General features: G+C 41.7%; 1 protein-coding gene across 3 annotated transcripts in view; it reads right to left on the bottom strand.

The window, feature by feature from the left end:
• The window catches only part of mllt10 (MLLT10 histone lysine methyltransferase DOT1L cofactor), a 39532-nt gene extending 18736 nt beyond the window's left edge, over positions 1–20796 (bottom strand). Inside the window, exons 1-11 of one of the 3 annotated variants that reach the window (XM_047568190.1) lie at positions 20091–20796; positions 17509–17588; positions 14679–14733; positions 12544–12653; positions 12313–12416; positions 11414–11507; positions 8378–8467; positions 2365–2463; positions 1756–2092; positions 772–990; positions 175–663 (exon numbers count right to left, since the gene is read on the bottom strand). In XM_047568190.1, coding sequence (XP_047424146.1) covers positions 175–663; positions 772–990; positions 1756–2092; positions 2365–2463; positions 8378–8467; positions 11414–11507; positions 12313–12416; positions 12544–12653; positions 14679–14733; positions 17509–17588; positions 20091–20253 — 1840 coding nt within the window. In that variant the 5' untranslated portion in view covers positions 20254–20796. The remainder of the gene's footprint in view (positions 1–174; positions 664–771; positions 991–1755; positions 2093–2364; positions 2464–8377; positions 8468–11413; positions 11508–12312; positions 12417–12543; positions 12654–14678; positions 14734–17508; positions 17589–20090) is intronic. The other 2 variants (XM_047568191.1, XM_047568193.1) reach the window with 2 other exon arrangements.
• Between the last annotated feature and the right edge of the window lie 1334 nt (positions 20797–22130).

Genomic DNA, 22130 nt, shown 5'->3' with positions numbered 1-22130 from the left:
CTAACAGGTCATAATTGGCTAATAATTCCTGAATGAAGTCAGGCCAGTTCCTTATTTCAGCTGCCAAAAAAATAGATAATTTGCTAAACACAGCTGATACAGTCTGATACCTGAGACAGTGTTGTTCATGAACGTCGCTGTGTTTTGTGCGTTACGTTTCCGTGTCCTCCTTACCTGACCCAGTGGTGGTGGAGCTGCTGTTGCTTTGCAGACTCCCATTCCTGAGGAGTGAAGGGGACTTTTGAATCCCACCACTGACGCCCATGACCCCCAGCCCCCTCTCTCCTGCCCCTCCCACTCCTACCCCTAATCCACTGCTGGAGACTAAGCCCGGCCGGCCTGAGAGCGCCGAGGATGAAGAGGAGGAGGAAGGGGAGGCGGTGGCGGAGGAGGAGGTGGTGCTGGCCGTGGAGGAGGTGGGGAGCGTTAAGGAGGGGGCCGACTCAGAAGGCTTCACATCTGTGGTAAAGCAAGGTCCAAATCTGTTTCGCCAGTTGCCTTTCTTTTTCTTCTTCACCCCATCTTCCCCCCCTGCTGCGACTGCAGCGACAATCCCCAGTCCTGAACTGGAGGGCTGGGGCCGTTTGTAGCCAGTGGACCCGACAAGGCTTGTCGTCTCGCTCGCTGTGTGGCTGTGGGAATTCTCATAAAGCTTTCCACCCACTGCAACAAAGAAGAAGAGCATAAATTAATATTCGAGCATGAAGTCGTAGCGGCTTCTTTGAGTTTTGTTATTTAATTCCATTTATAATCATTGACCAAGTGGGGCACCTGCAGAAGCCGAGGTAGCGGATATAAGAGAACCAAAGAGGGTTGTTGTTCCCTCTGAGGCTCCACTCTCTGAGCTTGGTTTCACAAGGCAGCTGCTGAAAGATGGTGGGGAGGAGAAGGTCGTTCCACCTCCGGGACGCAACGCTGAATCTGAGAAACTTAGGAAGTCTGAGGAGGAAGGAGCCGAGGGAGCCTTGCTGGCACTGGTCAACAGGAGGCCTGGGATAAAGATAGGACAGGTGGAAAATGGAAACACGGCAGGGAAAGGAAAGACACAAGATAGGGACGAAGAGAGAGATAAGGAAGCAGAGAAAGAAAGAGAGGAAGAGAGAATTTACACAGACATCCCAGCTGTAAAAGTTTCCATAGTGCTCTCCATCAACATGGGAGCAGCAGAAATGAGATAACCGAGGAGCGTTTTATCTGCTCTTGTGCTCTCTATCTGCTCTTGAGTCAGCCCTCCCTCATCATGAAGTCCTCCTATCGAAGGAAATGTCTTGAAAGCACACAAACATGCGCACAATTTCTCCGCGAGACACATGCAAACAAACACACAACTGACAAGGACTTTGAAAGTCTGTACAAAACACAGAAGCTCAGTGTGTACAGTGACTCCTTTCAGGTCGTGACCTCCCCACATGTTCTTTCTGCCTGTGTTTGCATGTTTTTCCAGACAGGGCCCCCAGATTACAGGAGCCAGAGGCCGCTCGAGACGAAACTGTGTTATCAGGGCCACACATAAAAGACTGGTGTCGGGCCAAAATCCAGTCACAGACACAGCGATGAATACAAAAACCAAAAAAATGTGAATCAGGGTTTTAATAACTTTGCAATTTTGCTGCACTTGTAGTTTTTTTTTTTAGTGGGTGGGCAGAGTAGTCACACCAAATGATTTGTCATTGCTTTCTCATTTTTCTAACCGCGGGGTTAATTCCCAGTTGTGGGAAAATTAACATACAGAACCATTTGCAGCCATCAATTCACCTTGATGGAAAGGCCCAGTGGAAGCGGAGGCAGATGTAGATGAGGTTGCCATGGTGACCACGGCAGATGGGAGGGGCTTCCCTGAGGAGGTGAGAGACTTGCGGCCGCCCCTCTGTCCCACCGCGTGACCTCCGCCACTGTTCTTCTTGTTCTTCGCCTCGGACGCCGGCTTCCCGGTGTCGGCGGCTAAGTTATCCTTGGAACTGTTGCCGGAGTGAGCAGACGACACTTCCTGGAAGTTGGCATTGGTGAAACGGGCGGCGCTGTCGTCCAATCGCTTCTGCGAGGATGCTGGCAGAGAGGTGACGCCTCCCCCCGCGTTGCCGGTGTTGTAAGCCTTGAGGAGGGAAAGTAAAAAGGGTGGGAGAATAATAAGAAAAGTGAAGATTGAACGGAAAGGGAGGACAGGAAACACAAGAAGCACTTGATAAGGTTTATCAAAATGATGCCAGATGAGAGAGTTAGGGCTGAAAATTTGAAGGTCAGCAAGAAGACAGGATATGTGAGGCATATAGAAGACCAACAAAGCTAAAGGTAAAAACACTCAACCATCCAATCCAACTTTAATATTTAACTAACTCAGTTACGAGGAGTGAAACCTGCTCTCACCTTATCTGGGACCATGATATTTGACAGGACAAGAGACGGTGACATGTCCATGGGGGCTTTCTTGTGTTTTGGTTTGTGTCTGTCCCGCTCCTTGTGTTTCTGAACATGAACAGAGAGACAAAAGAAAAACAGATAAGTGAAGCTGTTCAACACATGAGTGTGGGAGGAGAGAAATAAAGACAGACAAAAGAAACTGGGAACATATTGAACATGACAAGAGGAGAAACTAATTATCAAGACATTTTCACCCATTTACTCAAGTGTTTTGAGGTAGCTAACAGCCAAGGAGGCGTCAAAAATAAAAGAAACTAAGGTATGAGTTATTAGGATAGCACAAAAGGAGGACCGGAGTGTGTGTGTCTGGTTCAAAGAAAAAGAAAGAAGGAGCGTTGCATTTCAAAGGCTCAATCTAAGATGAAAGCCCGGAGACCCACAAAAACAAAGAGTGATGGAGGAGAGATGAAAAGGGGCAGGAGGCAACAGGAATTTAGCATGCTGCCATACAGAGCAGAGTGCTTCTAAGTGCCTGGTGCTGCAGCGCGCAAGGTCTCGTCATTTCATCCAATCATATCCTTCTTCTTGGACCATCACAGCTCAATTTACACCTTCGCTAACACACACACACGCTGCCACCCTCCTCTCGCACCCCTGAGGTGGTGACTGGGTGCCAGCGCATTTACACCTCACATGCAAGCCCGGCACCCCGACACCTTTCTTCACATGCGTACGAGCGCACAGGCGCACGCACGCTCGCGCGCACGCGGCAACACACGCGCTCTTGGAGGTGGGCGGTGAAAATATGTAGCGATCCTGAGAGACAACACGGGACTCAACGTGCTCGTGATGCTCAGAGTCACGACAACTCCGAAACCCCAGAATCCTCCCCTCCTCCAACCGTCCCCCTCAGAGTTTCGTTGAGGACTGATTGCATGGGGGCTTGTGACAGTTTAGCCAGACTTCCTCTTTGAGTGGCAGTTAACAGACAACACCAGCCAAATCTGGAGGTAGCAGCTCTGCCGCACGCTGGCTTCCGCTAATGCTAACGCTCAGGAGTTAGGATTTCTGTCTGGGTGTGGGTTTCAGTTCGCGTGCTCAACTTTAAAAAAGGGTTCCAGCATGGATTATTTTCACAATATATTATCTTCTTAAAGTTTTTTTTCTAGAGTAGAGCAACACACATTTCAGTGGTTTACTTAAGCTTTGGACATTAACAAAATGTTTGACTATGTAACATAATTTTAGTTTGACTTAGTTATTATTAAACCAACGTTTGTTATTTTTTTAACCTGAGATTATAATAAATAAAGTAAACATTCATTGTTTTGTCAGGTCAACCGTAGAAAACTCAAAAAATTGCTCAATTCACTGCAATATCAAACGAGGAACAATAGCAAATTCACATATTAAAGAAAAAGTACCAGCAAAAATGTCCTCTACGCTCAATAAATATGTTCCACAGCTACTTTAAACAGTCGTGTCTACCCTCAAAGCGAGATACAGAAAGCAGAGTAGCTTTTAAAAGACATACAATTAACCCAACAGCCTAAACTGCAACAAAAAAACCTGTGATAAAGGGAGAGTGGCGGAGAGGTAACTTCTTTGGGATTCCCTTGTTGTTTTTCATTAACATTCCAGTGGTAGGTGTTGATGGACAGAAGCTGAGCAGACAGGGTCGGGTAACACACACACACTCGCTCAGAGGAACCGCAGCACTGGGCGTGGGAAACATAACACACACACAATGTAACCCTGACACATTCTTATCAATCAGGTCAATTGATTATACAGGCAGAGACAAAGCCTTTCAGCACGTCCTCTCCCTCCGTCTTTCTGAGCTGCTGACCGTTAGCAGTCCGATCATTTGACATGTCCGAGTGGTCTTTGAAACTGTGTGGGGTAAATATGAGTGGCGCTGGACAATGAAGGCGTCTATTTATCAACAAACTCCTGAACAATGAGCAATTCAACAGCAGGCTGAAATCCTCTCAGTCTGTGTCAAGTGCTGACGGTAGGCCCCAGAGGAGGGAAACTCACTTTTCCTCATAACCGTCTCTTTACAGCCCTCAGCGTACGTGCCTGTAAATTTCTTTATTCTCTGGGGTCCACGTGGCCATTTGTTCACTCACACTAAATCTGTATTGATCACTGAGTCTATAAAACATACAAAATATATTGCAGTGACCAGTAGTCTATAAATAAGCACAACACGGGGTTTAACGCTGCTTGACTTGTACAACCACTGATCTAAAATCTAAAAGTATTCTGCATTAAATGAAAAAAGCAGCAAATACGGAAAAAGAAGCAAATTCTCAAATTTGAGAGACTGTGAGACTTTGGAGTCTTACTAATTAATTTAATTTAGTTTTTAATTAAGTTTAGCATGATAGCAACATTAAATGAAATGCAAATGTATTATATATATGTGTGTGTGACATATTTATATTTTTTTTAAAATTAAAAACAATAAAAATGGGGCTTATACCAATGATGGAAAGACAATGTATTATCTGCCAATGATTTGACATAGCACATATTTTAACAATTCAACACAATGGCCTCTGGTGGACAACGGGGTGCAGACAGAGAGGGAGAGGGGGTGAGGAGCAGGCAAGTGAGGGAAGACGGGTAGAAAGGGAGGAACAGGAAGTAAAGGGGAAAATAATCCGCCCTAGCCTGGCAGGAATTCCCCTGTGTAGTTTCCTGCAGGATTTCTGACCAGCCATTGTTGTGCGTATGTATAGATGTGTGTGTTTCCTGCGGGCCTTTTCTAAGCGGCCAGAGCGGGGGATCTTTAAGCCCCCTGCTGTAGGTTGACTGCAGGGTCTAACACTGAGGTGGGTATACATCTGAGCCTCCAAACTGCATAACAAATGCATGTGCAGACACACACCGGAGCGGATCTCTGACCCAGGAAAGGGGATAGAGTGTGTATATGTGCCGCATGTGTGTGTAACAGACAGAGGAGGGGGATGCTCTAATGCTAATCAGGTAGTATTAACAAAAGCCAGGGCTGCAAGACTGACTAGTGCATGGACAAATCACTCGTCTTGAAACGGCCACTATTAAACAATATAACCAGGAAAACAAAATTCTGAACATTAATCATCTATAGTCTTATTTCTCACTTTTTTTCTATCAAAAACAAAGAATTACAACTGGAAATAGCAGAGGAAAATAGGAACGTCAAGCATCAAAACCTAAATACAAGCTATATAAAAAAAATCAGAGCGACATTTCATTCAGTAGAAGAGGTGCAATTATTTGTTATGCCACTCAGGTAACAAAAAAAGGTTTGATGTCTGAGCTGACTTCCTCTGATTTTAGAAGGGTGGTGCTAACTGCAGGGCAAAGAGACACTTTTACCGCGAATCCATCCATTCTCCATTATGCATCCTCGAGCCAGGACTGACATATTAAAAGAAAAAACTAAACTAAAACTTGTCAGTTTTAGTGAATGCACATAAAATGGTTCTCATTCAACAACCTTAAGCCTTATTCGTATGGAACTATTTTTACCTGCGGACCTCTGGTAATTTGTAATAATAGCGGAGGTCGCTTGTGATCTGAATGCCATGCGAATCGACCATGTCGGTAATTTGTAAAGTAAAAATTACACCGCAATTTACCCAACCTATTTCTCGTAACACGGAGGTCCCATGAGAAAACTAATCCAGCGCAAATCAGCATCTCCGTGATTTGGGGGCAGGTTTTTACTTTTGCCAAGACTTTTTATGTTTGGCTACAAAGTGGAGATGTCGCTGACCCATTCACCCATTCAGACGCATGAAATCATTAAATCAAGCATGAATGTGTTAAGGTGGGTCTGATTAAAATACTGGTCGTTGGGAAGTTCTTCCCCGGGATCAACAGTATCAAAAATATAGTTTTTATTATCCATTAGAATTTGCAAAGTAACTAAAGCTGCCAAAAGTATAAATTGTCCTCTACCAGCAGAGACATAACTAGAGACATTTACTTCTGTAAATTTGAATAAAACAGAGCGGTTATCCCATCCCATTCACAGAACGTCCCCAGGTAAATGAATGAAACCCATGTGAATACGACTTTAGATGTATTTTCACTTATGTGAATAACTTGCATTCAGAGACCAGTCCGACTGACATAAGTGGACAATTAAAGTTCAAGGCTCTGAGTCTGTATTTGTGGTAGTAACTGTCAGTAATAACATGCTTCACGTTCCCCCCAACAATGCAAAAGGAAGACATAATAAAATAATCATATTTAAACAGAAACCAGTTTCAAAGCCTTTCACTACAAGTATGCACTCATAAGCGTTTAACCCCGATGAAAGCTGTGGGACATCACATTTTATATTTGTCAATGTATGGTGTTTCAGATTTGTTGAACACAACAGGTGTTCTGTACCGAGTTGGCCTTGGCTAAAATATTTTTCCCACAGCTGCATGAAATATAAAAGCTGTATTTCCACCTCAGAGAATGTCCCCCGTGGTCTAAATTAAGTTAAGACAGTATCTCCCCCCTCATACAGCCCATGCGTAGGGGATAGTACTTACTACCTCAGGGGTAACACTGAACACCTCTTACCAGCCTCCAGAACAGAAATCAACTGCGGAGGAATGTCGCTGTCACAAATCAAAGGACTGTCTCTCACAACTCTGTTTCCAGTGTGTGAACATTTAACACGTAGGTTAGTTTACCGGATTACGCCCCCCCTCCCTCTTTCCCCAATATATAAAAAGATTTGTGGCTTTTCATACACTGGCAGACAAATTATTTCCATGTGAGGACGGAACCTTTCAGTTCCTTGTAAAAAAAAAAAGACTATACCACCAATACCAAGTACAAGGCAGCAGGTAGTATTATAATACATTGTCAGAAACATTATTTAAGTTCTTCCCAGTGATTATTACCCAAAGAGTGAGGATGGATGCATTTTCAAAATGCTTTCCATGTTGCTGGAGAAAAAAAAAAAATCAATGACAGTGAATAGAAAATTCTACGCTCTCTCTCTAAACAGCTCACCTGTAAAGGGACAGTCATATTTTATCATAGCACATTACATTGGGCTGCAGTGCATTCAGACCCCTATACCTACCTATTAAACTCTTACGCCTGCAGACATTTCGATACGATTCATAAGCGTATTTCGACTGCGGGCGAACAGCACAAATTAACTTGGATTTCTGCTTGGTGCACGCAACAAATAAATAAATAAATAAAAGTGGAACAGATGACTTGACACCTCCTGTAAATTCAGATTTCACACAGCTTGTGATTACATGTTCCGCTAACAGGCATGACTTATTAAGTCACACTAATGTAGAATTCATTAAAGGCTGCGATCTCTGGTGGGCTGCAGTCATACTAGCAGCTCGAGTGGATTCAAAAACCAGCTATAAAAACCATTTCAGCGCTCTCGCTTTGACATCAAACTCAAGGACATCTGCCATTTTTAAAGGCCTGGTTTAAAGAAATGTTAGAGCACATTGATGTGTTTCAAGATTCAAGATACCTGGCTGCTGTCAGGTTAATATGCTCTAAAGACAGGGATATCTACAGCAGAGGGTTTTCTTGAGGAAAACCTTGAAATAAAGATACTAAACGCATTAATTCCAAGGCCTTCAATCCATTTCAAAGCATTTCATCTTGAGTATTATTGTTCTCAAATCATAAAAGTGATGTTCAAGGCCTGGGGTTTTGTTTAATTATCAACATGTGAAATACACAAGCATAGAAATCCAATTTCGCTGTGAATACATTCCCTAGTCTGATATATATCTTAAAAATCAAATGCTCCGTTTTCCGCTTGCCTTAATAATTTAAACAAAAATATGTCTTCTAAGGCCTCACTAATTTCACATAATGTCCGACCTATGTATCAGAGCCCCTGAGAATTATTACTGATAAGCAGCTGTCCTGCCTCTTTAGCCTGTCCCTCCGCAGTGTGAGAAGTTAACAGTGAGGGCGTATGTTTCTGGTGGAGTCACAGTCGTGGGTGGGAGGCATAGATAAGATCTGAGGGCTGTCTTACCTTCGTGTCCTTGTCTGGGGGTCTATCCATACACTGAGAGGAAGAGTCACTTAAGCTTTGAGACCTACTACCACGGCCCCTGCTCCTTCGCTAAAAGGTAGAGAGGAACTCCAAGTTACTGGATTAAGTCCAAAGACAGAAGGCCAAAAAGTAGACCAAAAAAAAGAACTCTATATATTAAAAAGAATAAAACAAATGGAACAAACTAAAAAAAATAAAAATAAATAAAAAATGGACTCAACTCAGAGATAACTAAAAAAAAAATAAATCAGTTAAAAAAAACAAAAAAACACAGTTAAGAGCACCGTTTACAAAAGTGATAATTAAAGGAGTATATGCTTGTTGGTCATTGGATTGGATAATAAAAAAAAAAAAAAAAAAAAAAAAAAGTATCTCTCCACTACTCAAAAAGCCATTTCCTTCATGACCAAATGTAAGAGCTGAGATTAAATATGTCATATTGTTCAACTGGGATTTGGACACAACTTGGGTTTTATCGTTGCTTTAAAACCTTTCTGCACCAAAACTATGATCTAAAGGTCTTCAGGGACATTCGCGAGCAATTTTGGCAATTGATGTCAGTCTAAGCCAGCTTTCTCCTGCTCACGGTATATGTTGCCATGGCGATAAGCAACCACAGCCTCCTATTACAAACCTATCTCTTCAGGCATTGATCAACACTTGCATTCACCCAACATGCATTCAAACGTAATCATCTCTGACAACAGCTGTGTCTTACTTTAGCTGAGGCTCGGAGTCAACCTGATGCACCATGGGACACATCCCCAACCTACGACATTTTCTTATTCACCTTCATATCCGCTGCCCTTCAATAGTCTATATTCTCTCAATCGTCCTGCAACTTAACCCATAATAAAGACCTAATAATTTACCGCTCCTATTAATTCTTCAAAAAGGAATTTTATGCTAACATGCTACAACAGTTAACACAAAAAGATTTCACAGCTAGTGGCCGACACTTATGCAACAAAGCTACTAATCACAATCAGAAAAGATGCAACACTGTGCTCAATCCAGGCAACTAGACAACTAAAATCATTCATTCATACTTGCTCCTGGAGAAACCTCCAACCGTCACTGTACTGGAGGATAATCTAAGTTTTAAATTAGATTTGGCTACTCCAGTAAGTCCAGTCAAATATCATATGTCGCTAACATGGCATAAACATCCATCAAGTGGTGTTTGGTGAAACCCATTCAGCTAACAGCATTGCTCTCTTTCACATTGATTACCTCTTGTACATTCCTGTCATCCATACAGTCCCAGCTTAATGACATTATGCCTCTGCATCCAAAGCAATTCATACGCGATCAATGTTATCAATGTAACAGCATGATTTTCTTTTCCATCAGCATTTGTTAACATTGCAAACCGCTGTGTGTGTGTGTGTGTGTGTGTCAATACCATAAAGCCTCCATTTTCTTTCCACAAATCATAAAAACCTTTGTGTTTCTGCTACTTTCCTTCCTCCCCCAACTGATGCAGACGCGTCATGGTGGGATGTCTTTGATGAATGTGTGCACTAAAAACACATCTCTTCTTTATATTATTTTTATTATTCGATATTGTGTTGATATTCCTTTTTATCCTTCTTTTTTGCCTGGTAGTTCATGCTTGGTGCACTCAAAATGCAGGTTGTGTAAATCTAAAAAAACAGCTCTCGACTAGAAACGAGTGATCTGTCATTTAGTAGTGAATAGTAACCACTAATTAGAGCCTGTATTTGTGGTTTTATGTTGTTTTTAAATGCTATTTAAATCATGGGTTCCATTTAAGCACCTTATTGTAAAAGCTACATATTTACTCTAATTATAAATATTAATTATAAATAAAGGACAAACCACAAAAACAAATCTTTCAAATTATTATTTGAAATAGTAATGGTAAATTAGGCAATATTATTCCTCAAAGGACTCATCCAATACCTGGAAACAGCCGGTTACAATCGAAAGACTCTTTTAGACCACAGCGAGACATAGACGGCGTAACTTAGACACGCAGCCTTACGCCAGTGTCAGTCATTTATACTTGTGCGCTCGTCAGTCTGACTCGCTTTGTTAAAACACTAACACTAGTTGGTGCTGTGTCTTTTTTGCCAGTCAAATTCATTTTTGTTTCTACTTCCTGCTTCACTTTCAACAACGACGACTGAAACTTCCACCGAACGTGAGCCATAACAAATGTCTGTATCTCTGAACCTCCTCGGTTCACCTTTCCTCGTTTTATACAAAATAATCAATTTAAAAATTGCAGAGATGTGGAAGCAGTCGGAAATAATAAAGCGGAAACATACAACTAATCATGGGTCTGTGTCGGTGCGTAGTTACATTTTCGGGGAGGTGAACGTCAGTTACAGCGTCAACTTAGCGCTGAAGTCTAAACCTCCTATTAAAGAGGTGATCAGTATTTAGGGAGGACTAATGTAGATGGAAAAGCATATGTGGAGAGGAAAGAAAGGGTGGAAGAACACCACGTAAAGGTTGGATGGATTTATTGTCGGTCAAAAGAAGAAAAAGAGAGCGAATGCCAGCAGGGACTGGATGCTGCCTGAAGGAGGGAAGAAAACTGATGTGGAGGAAAAGGTTGGAATAGGAGGAGAAGGAAGTGGAGAAGGGAGACGAGTAGTGTTAAGTGGAATGAAAGAGGCGGGACAGAGGATAAGGAGGATGGAGACAGAGGAAAAAATAACAGTGAAGAAGCGATGGAAGGTCCGAGAGAGCGGAAACGATCAGATGAATGGTGCTTCTCAGTGTTGTGTGTTCTGTCTACACAACCATCCCTGCTCATATTTAGCATGAATGGAAACAAACTCAATTCTCATCCAAACTCTTAATTTAAGACACAAAACATTTAAGACATATAGTCACGTGGTTTCATACATCATAAAATAAACGGTCATTTAAAGCTGAGACAGATCAAGGTTTATGTTGTGTTAAGTTGTGAGTTAGGGTATTAAAATGGCATGCAATCTTTAGAATAGGAAAAATAAACGAAAGAGCAGAAACAACGCTTACCAATTTGCTGTGATGGTATTTGCAATATCCGCAGTATTTGACATTGTCTGCGTCCGATCCTTGTTCCTCACATAACAACCCGGCAAACTGGGCACTGCGATGAGGAGCAGCGGAAAGGAAAAAAAAAAAAACAGGGTGTGAGAATAATCAATAAATAGACAACATTCAACATTTGTGTGCAACAATAACGGACAGCAAGAATAAAAGTAACAGCAACATAGCGCAGAGATTGTGCTCATGAGGCCAACTTTTTGTTATTCTATCAGATGAGAAAAATCTAGAAGACGCCACTAAAAGGAGTCGTTAAGAAGTGACAATTATCTCACTTGTTGAAAAGTGGCAAAATTAAAGAAAATATTGGGTTCACCCAATCATGAGAAGGTGTCAAGGACGAGTACAACTACAGAGCTGCAGAATTATTCTTACGACTTCCACTTCACTGATTCACTTCTCGCAATGAAAAGAAAACCTGGTATTCAAGTCCATCCTAAACAGCTGGCAGAACGTTAAAGATAAGGACACAGAGTTTATCAGAAGACATTCTAGACATCAATGTCTGCTTGTGCCGTGGCCATGAGTGCTTAAGAAGACTTTTAGTGAATGAAAAAAAAAAAATAGACCTGGATCAAAATACTTAAGACGACTGCTCCAGAGTCAATTCCTTTAAATTAAAGCATGATTATCAGAAGCAGGAAACCAGTTCACGTTGTCAGTATTAATATGTGATTAAAGCTACAGTTCAGAAATTAGACGTTTTAGTTGATAAACTGCTGGAATACACGGCCTCCGTGGTCTCTCATTTGCTCAGCAGTGTATTAAGTCTTGAGTTTGAGTGAGTAAATGAAGATACAATGCCCATCTTTGTCAGGAGTGGTTAATGTGATGTGGATGTGTCTCACCATGTGACATGGAAGGCCTGTCTGCAGCCATGTTTGTTGCAGGTCATACAGGCTCCGGTGGCTGCTTTACTCTCTCTGCCCTGGTCCTCACAGATATAACACGTCTACACACAGACACACACACACACACACACACACAGAGCAAAGGGGAACACGTTTCAATTTAAAGGCAAATTTAATTCAACTGGTTGAGCTTTGGTGAGGTCTAAATTCACAAATAGGATTTGTTACCTTGTTGTAGCGATCATGTGGAACAGACTGGAGGACTATAGGCTCCATAGTCGAGACATTAGCAAACTCCACCTCAGGTATGTAAAGGGCACAAACCACATGGGCCCAGCCTGTAAAGACACACAAAGATCAGCCTGTGTGCATATACCTGCGATATGTACCAACGTAGCTTGTGATAGCATTCCACAGTCTACGCATAGAAATGTTAAGCACCTACTATGGTCTAGGCAAGTACTAAAACAGTGTGCAGAATTTAAGACCATCATCCATTTATTTGATTTGTTTATTGCAAGTTTGTGCAGTAAGTTTAAGTCAAGTGGGACTTGGTTAAATTGAGGCCAGACATAATTTAGTCTAAAAACAATATTCTTATACAACAAATATGGAGAAAATAAATAACACTATGTGATGCAAATAGATAAAGTCAAGAAAAATGTTTAAATGCAAGTATTTCAATAAAAAGCATGAAACTCATTTATATGCAATACAATTAGAAAAATGTCCTTTCTGCGCATTTTACAGTAGTGGGTCAGTGGGTGATCACCAACTTCAACTGTAAAACCACTAATACAAAAAAATTGTACACTGGTACTTTGTCTATTTAAGTAGCCGTTACTGCTGGTCAGTTGCAGGTCAGTGAAGACAAACTAGGGGCAGTAGAATGACAGCGGGGCACGGTGGAGTGGCAGAAGAATTGACGACGAGGTGAGGAGGAGTTTGAGGAGGTGAACAGGAGGTCAAATGGAGGTGGGAGTCTCCCGCCACACTGGAGGTGTCTGTTTTTCCCCCATAGCGGAAACAAAAACAGGCTTAAACTTACAGTTGAACCCCTGACCTGCCTTTGACCTGATGTGCGGGACGGGGGAGGAGGGCAGAGGGCGGGACGGAGGGGAGGGAGCCGGTGTGAAATGGGGGCATGTTGTTGTTTTGAAGTCCCTCCAAGAATCTGGAAGAGGCCTATAAAACAGGACTATAAAAGTGGCACAGCCTTCCTCCTGGAGCTAAGCACCCACACTTTTATGCCCCTAAACCCAACAAAGCCCTGTTTTACTAACATCCCATACTTCAAGAAGTCATCACAGTCAAATGTGTTGAGACAAACAACTTAAACTTGGTTAAAAGCAACCGAGTCAGTTGTTTATGAGCTTATTTGGTAAACCACAGTAAAAACATGACACCAGGTACAAGACAAGACTAGCTTATTTCAACGTGGTGCGCACCGTCACAGGTAATGAACACAACAATGAAGCCTAAATAAATATCTCCAAGCTTCTGCCACGTGTTTTATATTTCCTCTCACTGATGACTTTCAGTACGCACATTCTTATGTCGTCTTTAAACGTGGGTCTTAACAGACAGATTAGATGCGAACAAGGCCAAAGCAGGCGGCAGGAGACTTCATTTCTGTACGTCTTCTTCCCAGCCCGCTATATGTTAAGATTCTGGATCAAATACCCATCTCAGACAAATCCCTTTGCTCTGCTTTATTACTGTCCCACCTGAAATAACAGCAACTAGCACACAGATCAACAAGTGAAGAGGAAGCGAAACAGAGAGCAGGAGAACAAGATGGTGAAAGAAAAACGGGAGGAAAAGGAGAAGCAAGAAAGAGAGAGAGAGAGAGAGAGGGACAGAGAGAGAGGGAGAGAGGGGTCATGGGAAGGGTAAAATAAAAGAGAAAGTAGTAAAACGGTGTGTGTTAGTGTTGTCCTGATGCCTCCCTGCAGGCCTGGACACAATCCCACAGCTGTGCCTCTCTCTGACTGACTCAAACACACACTCACATGCACACAGAATATTTACAGTCTCCACCAAGCTGACCTCCCAGTGAACCCGGAGAGGAGACTCCTCACAGGCCATGCACTATACCCATCCTGGCCCGCCCCCTCATAAACATACATACACACTCACACACTCTCATAAAACATGGACTGGCAAGGACGGTACAGAGAGGCAGCACACACAACAAACAGCAACATAACTCTCCCAGCACGCTCACACCCCTTAAACTTGCTGGTGACATGCAATTAATGACAAAATACACAAGAGGCTACGCACAGATGTGGGTGTCTATGAGTGTGTGAGTGTGTGTGCGAGTGTGTGTGTGTGTGTGAGCAGCTGAAGGAAGGGCTTACCTCCGTTGTCTGTTCTCTTGAGGGCTCCATCTTTGTGGGGACAGAGCTCACATCTCTGTGGGTAAAGGAGAAACATCAGGTCAGGAACAACGGGTCGACCTCATCTACTTAGAGTGAGGCAAACACAGGAGTATGACAAATATTACGGCGTGTGAGACAAACTGGCTGGTGGCCCAGACTTGGGCACGCAGCCAGAAACTCTCCGGGAAAACACCCTGAATATGTGCCACCTAAGGTTGCTTCTTTCTCCAGGTGTGTGTGTGTGTGTGTGTGCATGAGCAAATTCAGGTAATTATTTCTGCAGTTCAACTTCTGATAACCCCCAAACATGTGTGCGTGTGGTCTTTAACTGTAACAAGACACTTAAAGTGCTTATATTTTACAACCTTAATCTTTAATATAATTTTATTTGCTCATTTCTTTGGGAATTTGGAGACAATCCTGACAATTAGTGGCTATGCTTGTTGTCCCTTACGTTGCAGCGAGCTCTTTGATATCTGGTTTGTGTTTGACATGTGCTTAAAGCTGTAGTGCAACATGTTTTACATTCAAGCAAATGGGTGCACAAAATCAGAATATGAAAATTAGCACCAGGTACATCCCCCGGGGCGATGCCGTTTATGTAAAACAGGACTGTTCGCACGACTGAGTGGAATGACTAAAATTTATGGAACTTTCTGATGTTTGAGATAAATAAAAAAAAAAATGGTCACACAGAGATAAGATTCCAGTCTAAAAAAGAAAGCGGCCTGGCTTTTTACTAGTTTGACAGCACTAGAAGAAGAGAACAAACCTGGTAACTGCAGGTATGTCAGGTAACACCTGTGTCAACAGTGTTTTTGTAATTACTGTCACAACCCATTTTTTTTGATGTTACACCGCTTCATCTGGTTCAGCAATTAGATATTTAAAAGGATCACTAACTACGTTTTTCTCTGCTGGGTAACACTGCTCTGTGCATGCATATGGAGGGTAGGCAGCTCCTTCTAGCACCTGTATCAACAGCTTCATAAAGTAAATCTTCCCCTAACAAAATCTAGACAGGTCCTTAGAAGTTTGCCGAGGTCATGTTGAGTTGAGACTCTGCAAGTACTACCAGCTTGTGTGCAGCACCAAGTTTCATAAAGTCTTAAGTGTCATGATTCAATGGTCTGTGGAGAAGAGGTCAGCCCGAGGGCTTTCCAGTGCTACATTCTTGCCCCGACAGTAAGATTTTCATAGGCGGTTATGATGACTGAATAGCTTCATGTTTTTTGCGGCACAGCGCGCCACTCACACAACAAATGGCATCCAGCACAGCTGGTAGACCAGCCACACTGAAACAACCTTAATGCTAAGCTTTCATAGAGCATTCAGTCAGGATTAAGAAATTATTTGGTGAAACGCGATGGTAACTGGTACAGATTGCGCTCTAAAAAGCTGAGGACACTGGGAGATGGCACATGACACAGAAATTCCTGCCGGTGCGAGCAGAGTTGTGTTGGACAAAGTAGAATTTGCGGGAATGTCTGCACAAATTGATTTTTTGTTGCCATGTGTCTGATAGTGCAACTTCTACTGAGCAGTAAAGAGATTTAAGAAGGCTGACTATTCAACACGGGGAAGCCTTAAAGTCTCACTAATGAGCAAAACAATGACACTATTTCTCTGTGATGAATAGTGTAATTCAGTAAAATGCAACCACAGCTTTCTTTTGTTTAACTAATTCAAAGTCTATATATATTTATACATATATACGCAATATCTATTATTTCCACTGTAAGATTTAATATCTTATATGGTAGTTAACAACTCTGTAAAGGGTTAGGCTTAAAAAATGTACAATGAACGTGCGTAAATTAATCTGCATTTAGACATTTAGAGAAGATATTGTTTAAAACCCTGCAGCTTGGTTCATTTAATCCAACCAGAGGAAAAGCAGGACACAATTATGTATTTTGGTCCAATTTCAAGTTCATATTGACGCTGATTTTTAGCAAACTATCTCTGTCATCAGTATATCTTCGGGACCCAGCTCTGGTGACTGAACAGCAGAGCAGCAGGTTTGTCTACAATTTAACACTTCTCATGGTGTATGCAAATCTTTCACATGTTCTGAATAATGAGCACAGTTAGAGACGGAAGAAAGAAATGATTCCGGAGGTATTCTGGGATAATTATAGTAGAATCGCTCTGTCTTTTAATGAACTAACAAAGCACACAGATGATACAAACACAACAGACCCCAGTTTAAACTGTGTTGGATTGATTAACAAGGATAAAATCTCTGCACTGAAAATGCTGATAGACATACGTTCACTTATGAGTTCGTGTGATACACTAATGAAAAGCAGCACAATACGGTCCTGCAGTGAAACTTAGCTTGGTGAAAGTTATCGTTTAAAGTAACTGAGAAAGCTGTTCAACTGTGTCTTCATTGTGGGGACTGTGATTTGCATTGTCAGCATGCGTGACCATAGTTACCAAGTGGTAACACTATTTGATTTTTCATACGTAAAATGAAAGTGAAAAGCAAATCAGTGCAAATCATTGTTAATAAATAATATTATTAAGCCTCCAGCAAGAAAATTGAATACAGTTAAATTAAAAATAATAATGTGTCGGATAAAAGTACTGTGGGACTTCAAGTATACTGCATGCATGTTATTTTATCAGGTTAAAGTAAGACCTTATAAAAGATGCAGTGATGATGCAAGACCCAATCTTGTGCCATTTTCTTGCTGCGTGTATAAACAAAAAGTGCAGTTCAAGATCGTGTGGTCTATCATCTTTGCCAGACAGTCCTCTTATTCCAGGAGATAACCCATAAATGATGAATTGTGTGACTCACCACACGGGCTGCTCTCTCCTGAGATTCACATTTTCTGCAGAACCAAGGACCAGTGGGCACCTGCACAATACCATAGCAGGCTGAAGACAGACCGGGTGGAAGTGGGGAAGAGAGGAATAGTGTCAGTCATCAAAAAAACAAACACAACATGCTCAACATTTTACACCACAGAAAGCCTTCACATAATGAAAAATAAAACCAGAATGACATGCACCTACACACCAAACCTAACAACACTTGATAACATCTTTACAAGTATCACATTATGTCCACTGCCAATTACTTATTAGACATGCCAGAAAACAAATGAGTGACTAAACTGAGTTAAATATTAAGAAGTGTTTTGATATGACAGGCTGCCGAACACATGGCTTTACTATCTGTGTTTTTATTTCACTGACCCTAATGTGGTTAGACTGTGCTACAAAATATTTGTCACTATAGTGAAGCCACGGGCAACAAATTGTTGCAGTTGCATACATCAATAACTGGTTAATGCATTTTGTTAATGGTGCCAGGCTTATTACACTACACATTTGGAGGCGACATTAAAACAGCCCACGATCATTCCTTTATCTCTCTGGTGCACATTTCTGAAAATGACCAAGGAAATGTTGTCAGCTGCAGAAAAACAGCATTTGTACTTTACAATATCTGCATCAACAGGATCACAAAGGTTCACGCAGGCAGAGTCATTAACTTTTGACACAAAACTGGCAAAACGTTGCCCCCAGAACACAATTAGCTTATATTTCACTTTGAATTCCCTGTTTTCAGCAAGACTTGACTTAAAGTCCTACAGGTACAAGTACCAGCAGTGATGACCTAAATGCTGCAGCACTACCGTAAATAGCCTACCTCTACACATTTTCAGATTATCTCTGATCAGACAAGAGCCCGTAATCCACTGGAATAAACAGCTATAATCCAGATTTCTGAGGACAAATCACCCAAAGGTTACAGAGTTCAAACGAAGACACAGACCAGGTTTACCAACAAGACATCACACTCCACACACAGTGCATACCCGATTCACCTTTAATTACTATGAATGGTTGATCCAATCAAAGGCCTACCATTTATATTAGGCATTGGGCTAACAAGCATCAACAATAAGAGTCATAATCAACGCATTTATTTTACTTATTTATATGTAAACATGAGTTCATTGTTCTGACACTGCAAGAATATCTGATCCTGATTAGGATGTACAGCGTTTTAGTTAGTAAAGTATTTTTTAGATCCACCACATCTATGCATTACATAAATGCAGGTGTAAGTGTAATATTGCATGATTCAGTTGAACAATTAAGCCTAGTGTTTAAGGCACACATTACGTAACTGAAACTTTCAACACAGTTTAATGCGTTAAACTGTGTTGAAGTCGACTTTTGCAACATACACTTCTACCTGTTTATTTTGTCACTAAAGACTGGCGGCTTTTAGAAAGCATTGTTGAAAACATTGTTGAATGCTAACAAGTCAAACATATCCTGCAAATCATTTGGATGGGGTAGCACAGGAAATTACTGGCTAAACCAAAGTCACATCTTCATTCAATAAATTTGGTATAGATTTACTGCAAGCAATAATTCACTAGAAGAGGAAGAGGTGCCTTGAAAAGCCTCCGACTTTAGTTTTTCTTCCGCAAAGATCTTGTGACATTTGAATGTGGTATAAAATGCTTTGAATGTAATTTTTTCCCCATCTAGTTTTAAACAGTTTCAAATTAGGTAAATGTGTTTTATTTTTGCACAGATGCATGACACTTGACACTAAGATATTATGAAGCAAACTTAAAGTAAAATATAAATTAAAACTATAAGTCACACTATTAGCAGTCTCAGTCTCACCGTGAAACTCAAGAAGGTTTTTATATTGGTAACTCATCAGCTGTTCACATGGTGTGTTTACAAGCATGCTCCTGTCAGACAGGCGGCTACTAATTGGTTTGCATCAGCTGGGCTGCTGACATTTCAAATAGTTTTTAGGTTCCCTCGGAGTTTGCCAAATAGACACATGAGAGCTCTTAGAAATGTAAACACTGAACGTCACCATCTGAGTCATCTCGGTTATGGAGCTGTGACAAGTGAAAATCCTTGCTCTGCAGCAGCTTGAACTGTCCCAGAAACAAACAACGCATGGATTGTTGTTTTAATATGTGCACCTTCAAGCACAGTTTGAACTATTAACTTGACAATCACTGGTTTGTATTCTAGCGTTTTAACCCCTCGGCTTGAGCTTTACGCTCAAGTTTACATCTTTTGACAAGAGGAGGGCATCCCTCCTTCCTCTTGAACCCACGTGACAGCTTCTGCCAAGGAAAAATAGCTTCACTAGCGGCTACAAATGTGTTAGCTCAGCTGCTGACAGCTCTGATGTCCAGAGAAGAATATGGACAACGAAAAAAGCAACACCGACGCCAAGGTAGTGCAGAGTCCAGCTGCATGCGTCGAGCCTGACCTCAGCTTGGCCTTGGTGAGGCCAGGCGGAGGAGGAGGAGGCTCCATAACCTTGCAACGAGACAACGCTAACTAGCCCGTGAGCTAACTGCTAACTCGAGCCACCACCAGCTTTTTTACCTTGATGCACGGCGACGTTGCAGCCGTGTCCGTCGCAGTACACCAGCGGGTTTTCCGCCCAGCCGCGTTCGTCTGAGCAAACACAGCAACCCCCAATCATCTCCTTCATGTTATTCGTCAAGAACCCGTCGTCCGCCGCCAGACAACGCTCGCCGGAGACCATCTATGAAAAAAGCGGACATACGGAGGAATAACATAAAGATAGCCCGAAACCTTCGTCGAAGACGCGCCTCGTTCCGCTGCTACGCCACTTTAAGTCCCACTCGGTCGAAATGTCATGTTTTAAACGTGTTTACGTCCCTTTTCGACGCCGTATTTTTTTCACCAAAACATCCCCGTCACGGCGCGATGGTGAGGAGAGGGGGAACTTCGTAGTGAACAGGAAGTGCGTCATGACGCAGAGAGCGTGTGTGCGCGTGCCCTCCAACAGGAAGTGGAGGGTGAATGCGATTGGCTCACGGCGAACAGCAACGTTCCATTCTGGTTCCACATGGTTTGAAAGTTTGTGGTGAAGAGATTTCACTCTGTTAGATTCATTGTCAACACTGTAGCAACACGGACATAGGAGAAGATGTGGCGTCTTTCTTTGAGGCCGACCTAAGTAAGCCGCTGCTAAAAGCAGGATGTTTACAGAACAGATGTGAGGACCGACTCTGAGTTTAGTATTTGTTTAGAGTCAGGATTATAATTCTTCATCCGCAGAGTGGCAAAAGCTGGGTTCAAGTAGGAGCTGCAATGAAAATAAATCTTGAGTGTGTCATGATAAAAATAACACCAGAGGTTTTATTTTCACAGTTATCATTTTTTATTGTTTTACATCAGAGGACAATTTAGAGCTTAACTGATTAGTTGATTCATCTATTAGTCCATTAATCAGTTATGATTATACCACTGTTGGGGACATAACAGGACATGGGTGTTTTTGATTTAAAAAGATTCACACAGAAAACAACCAACAATTACGAACTAACAGACCTATAAAACAGATCAACAAAATATAACTATACTCAGTTATATCGACACGATCTAACATCTAAGGGACGATTGTGGCCATCGCAACCACAATACACAAACACTGTTGTTAAGTGACACCAAATTTAAGTCAACAGTAAAATCACTCTCTGGTCACAGAGGTTCAGGTCTGGGGATTTTTCTCTATTTTATATTATATTTTAAGTGAATATTTTTTGGGGCTTTGTCAAAATAAGATAATGTCTCTGAATGTGGTATTTTCCTGAATTTTTGAACTATATAGCTAGTTATGTTAGCAGGTTATTTATAAATCTAACTTAATGGTCATCACTCACTGCATCAAATGGATTTTTACAGACTTAACGATTTATTTACAAACCAAGAAACACAGCGGTAGAATAGGCAATAATGGTGATAATCATTTTTGTTTCAGCCCTCAGGTTGTCAGAGATGAGCTTTCACTGAGAAAATTGCAGCGACATGTGTGCTCCCGATGACCACTGTTGACCTCAGAGTACATATAGCACTCAGAGCTTTTATATCGTTTAAGGTGTTCTGTAATTATAACCTGTCAGTCCTCACACTGTCAAGTTGGCGGAGCCCTGGATAAATGGTGTATGTTTAGTTTACGCCTATAGAAAACCTTTTTGGGTTCAGATGGTTCAAACACGCACGCACATGCACGCACACACACACACACACACTGTATATATCTAAATATGCGTGTGTGTGGTGTGTGCGGATGTATGTATATGCTTCAGTGAATTTTGGACAGATTTTTAACAGTTTCGTCCTGTAAGATGACGTCTGCAAAATCCCATCACATTATCTCTCTATAGGAGTTTTGTGCATATTATGGCATAGACTGAATAATTATTACTTTTTAATACACAACGATTTCAGGTGGAATCTATTTATACACATCCTCACGAGTGTATTAAAAGTTTTGTGCATGCAGATGTTTTGTTGCAGATTACTAAAATCACTCAAAACTATTTTTACAGACATGTGACCATCAGAGCTTTTTGAAATAAATTTAAATCCTGATATGTATGCCTAAAATTTTAC

This window comes from Mugil cephalus, chromosome 18 (assembly GCF_022458985.1).
Source record: "Mugil cephalus isolate CIBA_MC_2020 chromosome 18, CIBA_Mcephalus_1.1, whole genome shotgun sequence".
NCBI classification, from domain to species: domain Eukaryota; kingdom Metazoa; phylum Chordata; class Actinopteri; order Mugiliformes; family Mugilidae; genus Mugil; species Mugil cephalus.
Note: the sequence above shows the minus strand (reverse complement) of the source record. Positions and strands in the feature narration are given on the sequence as shown.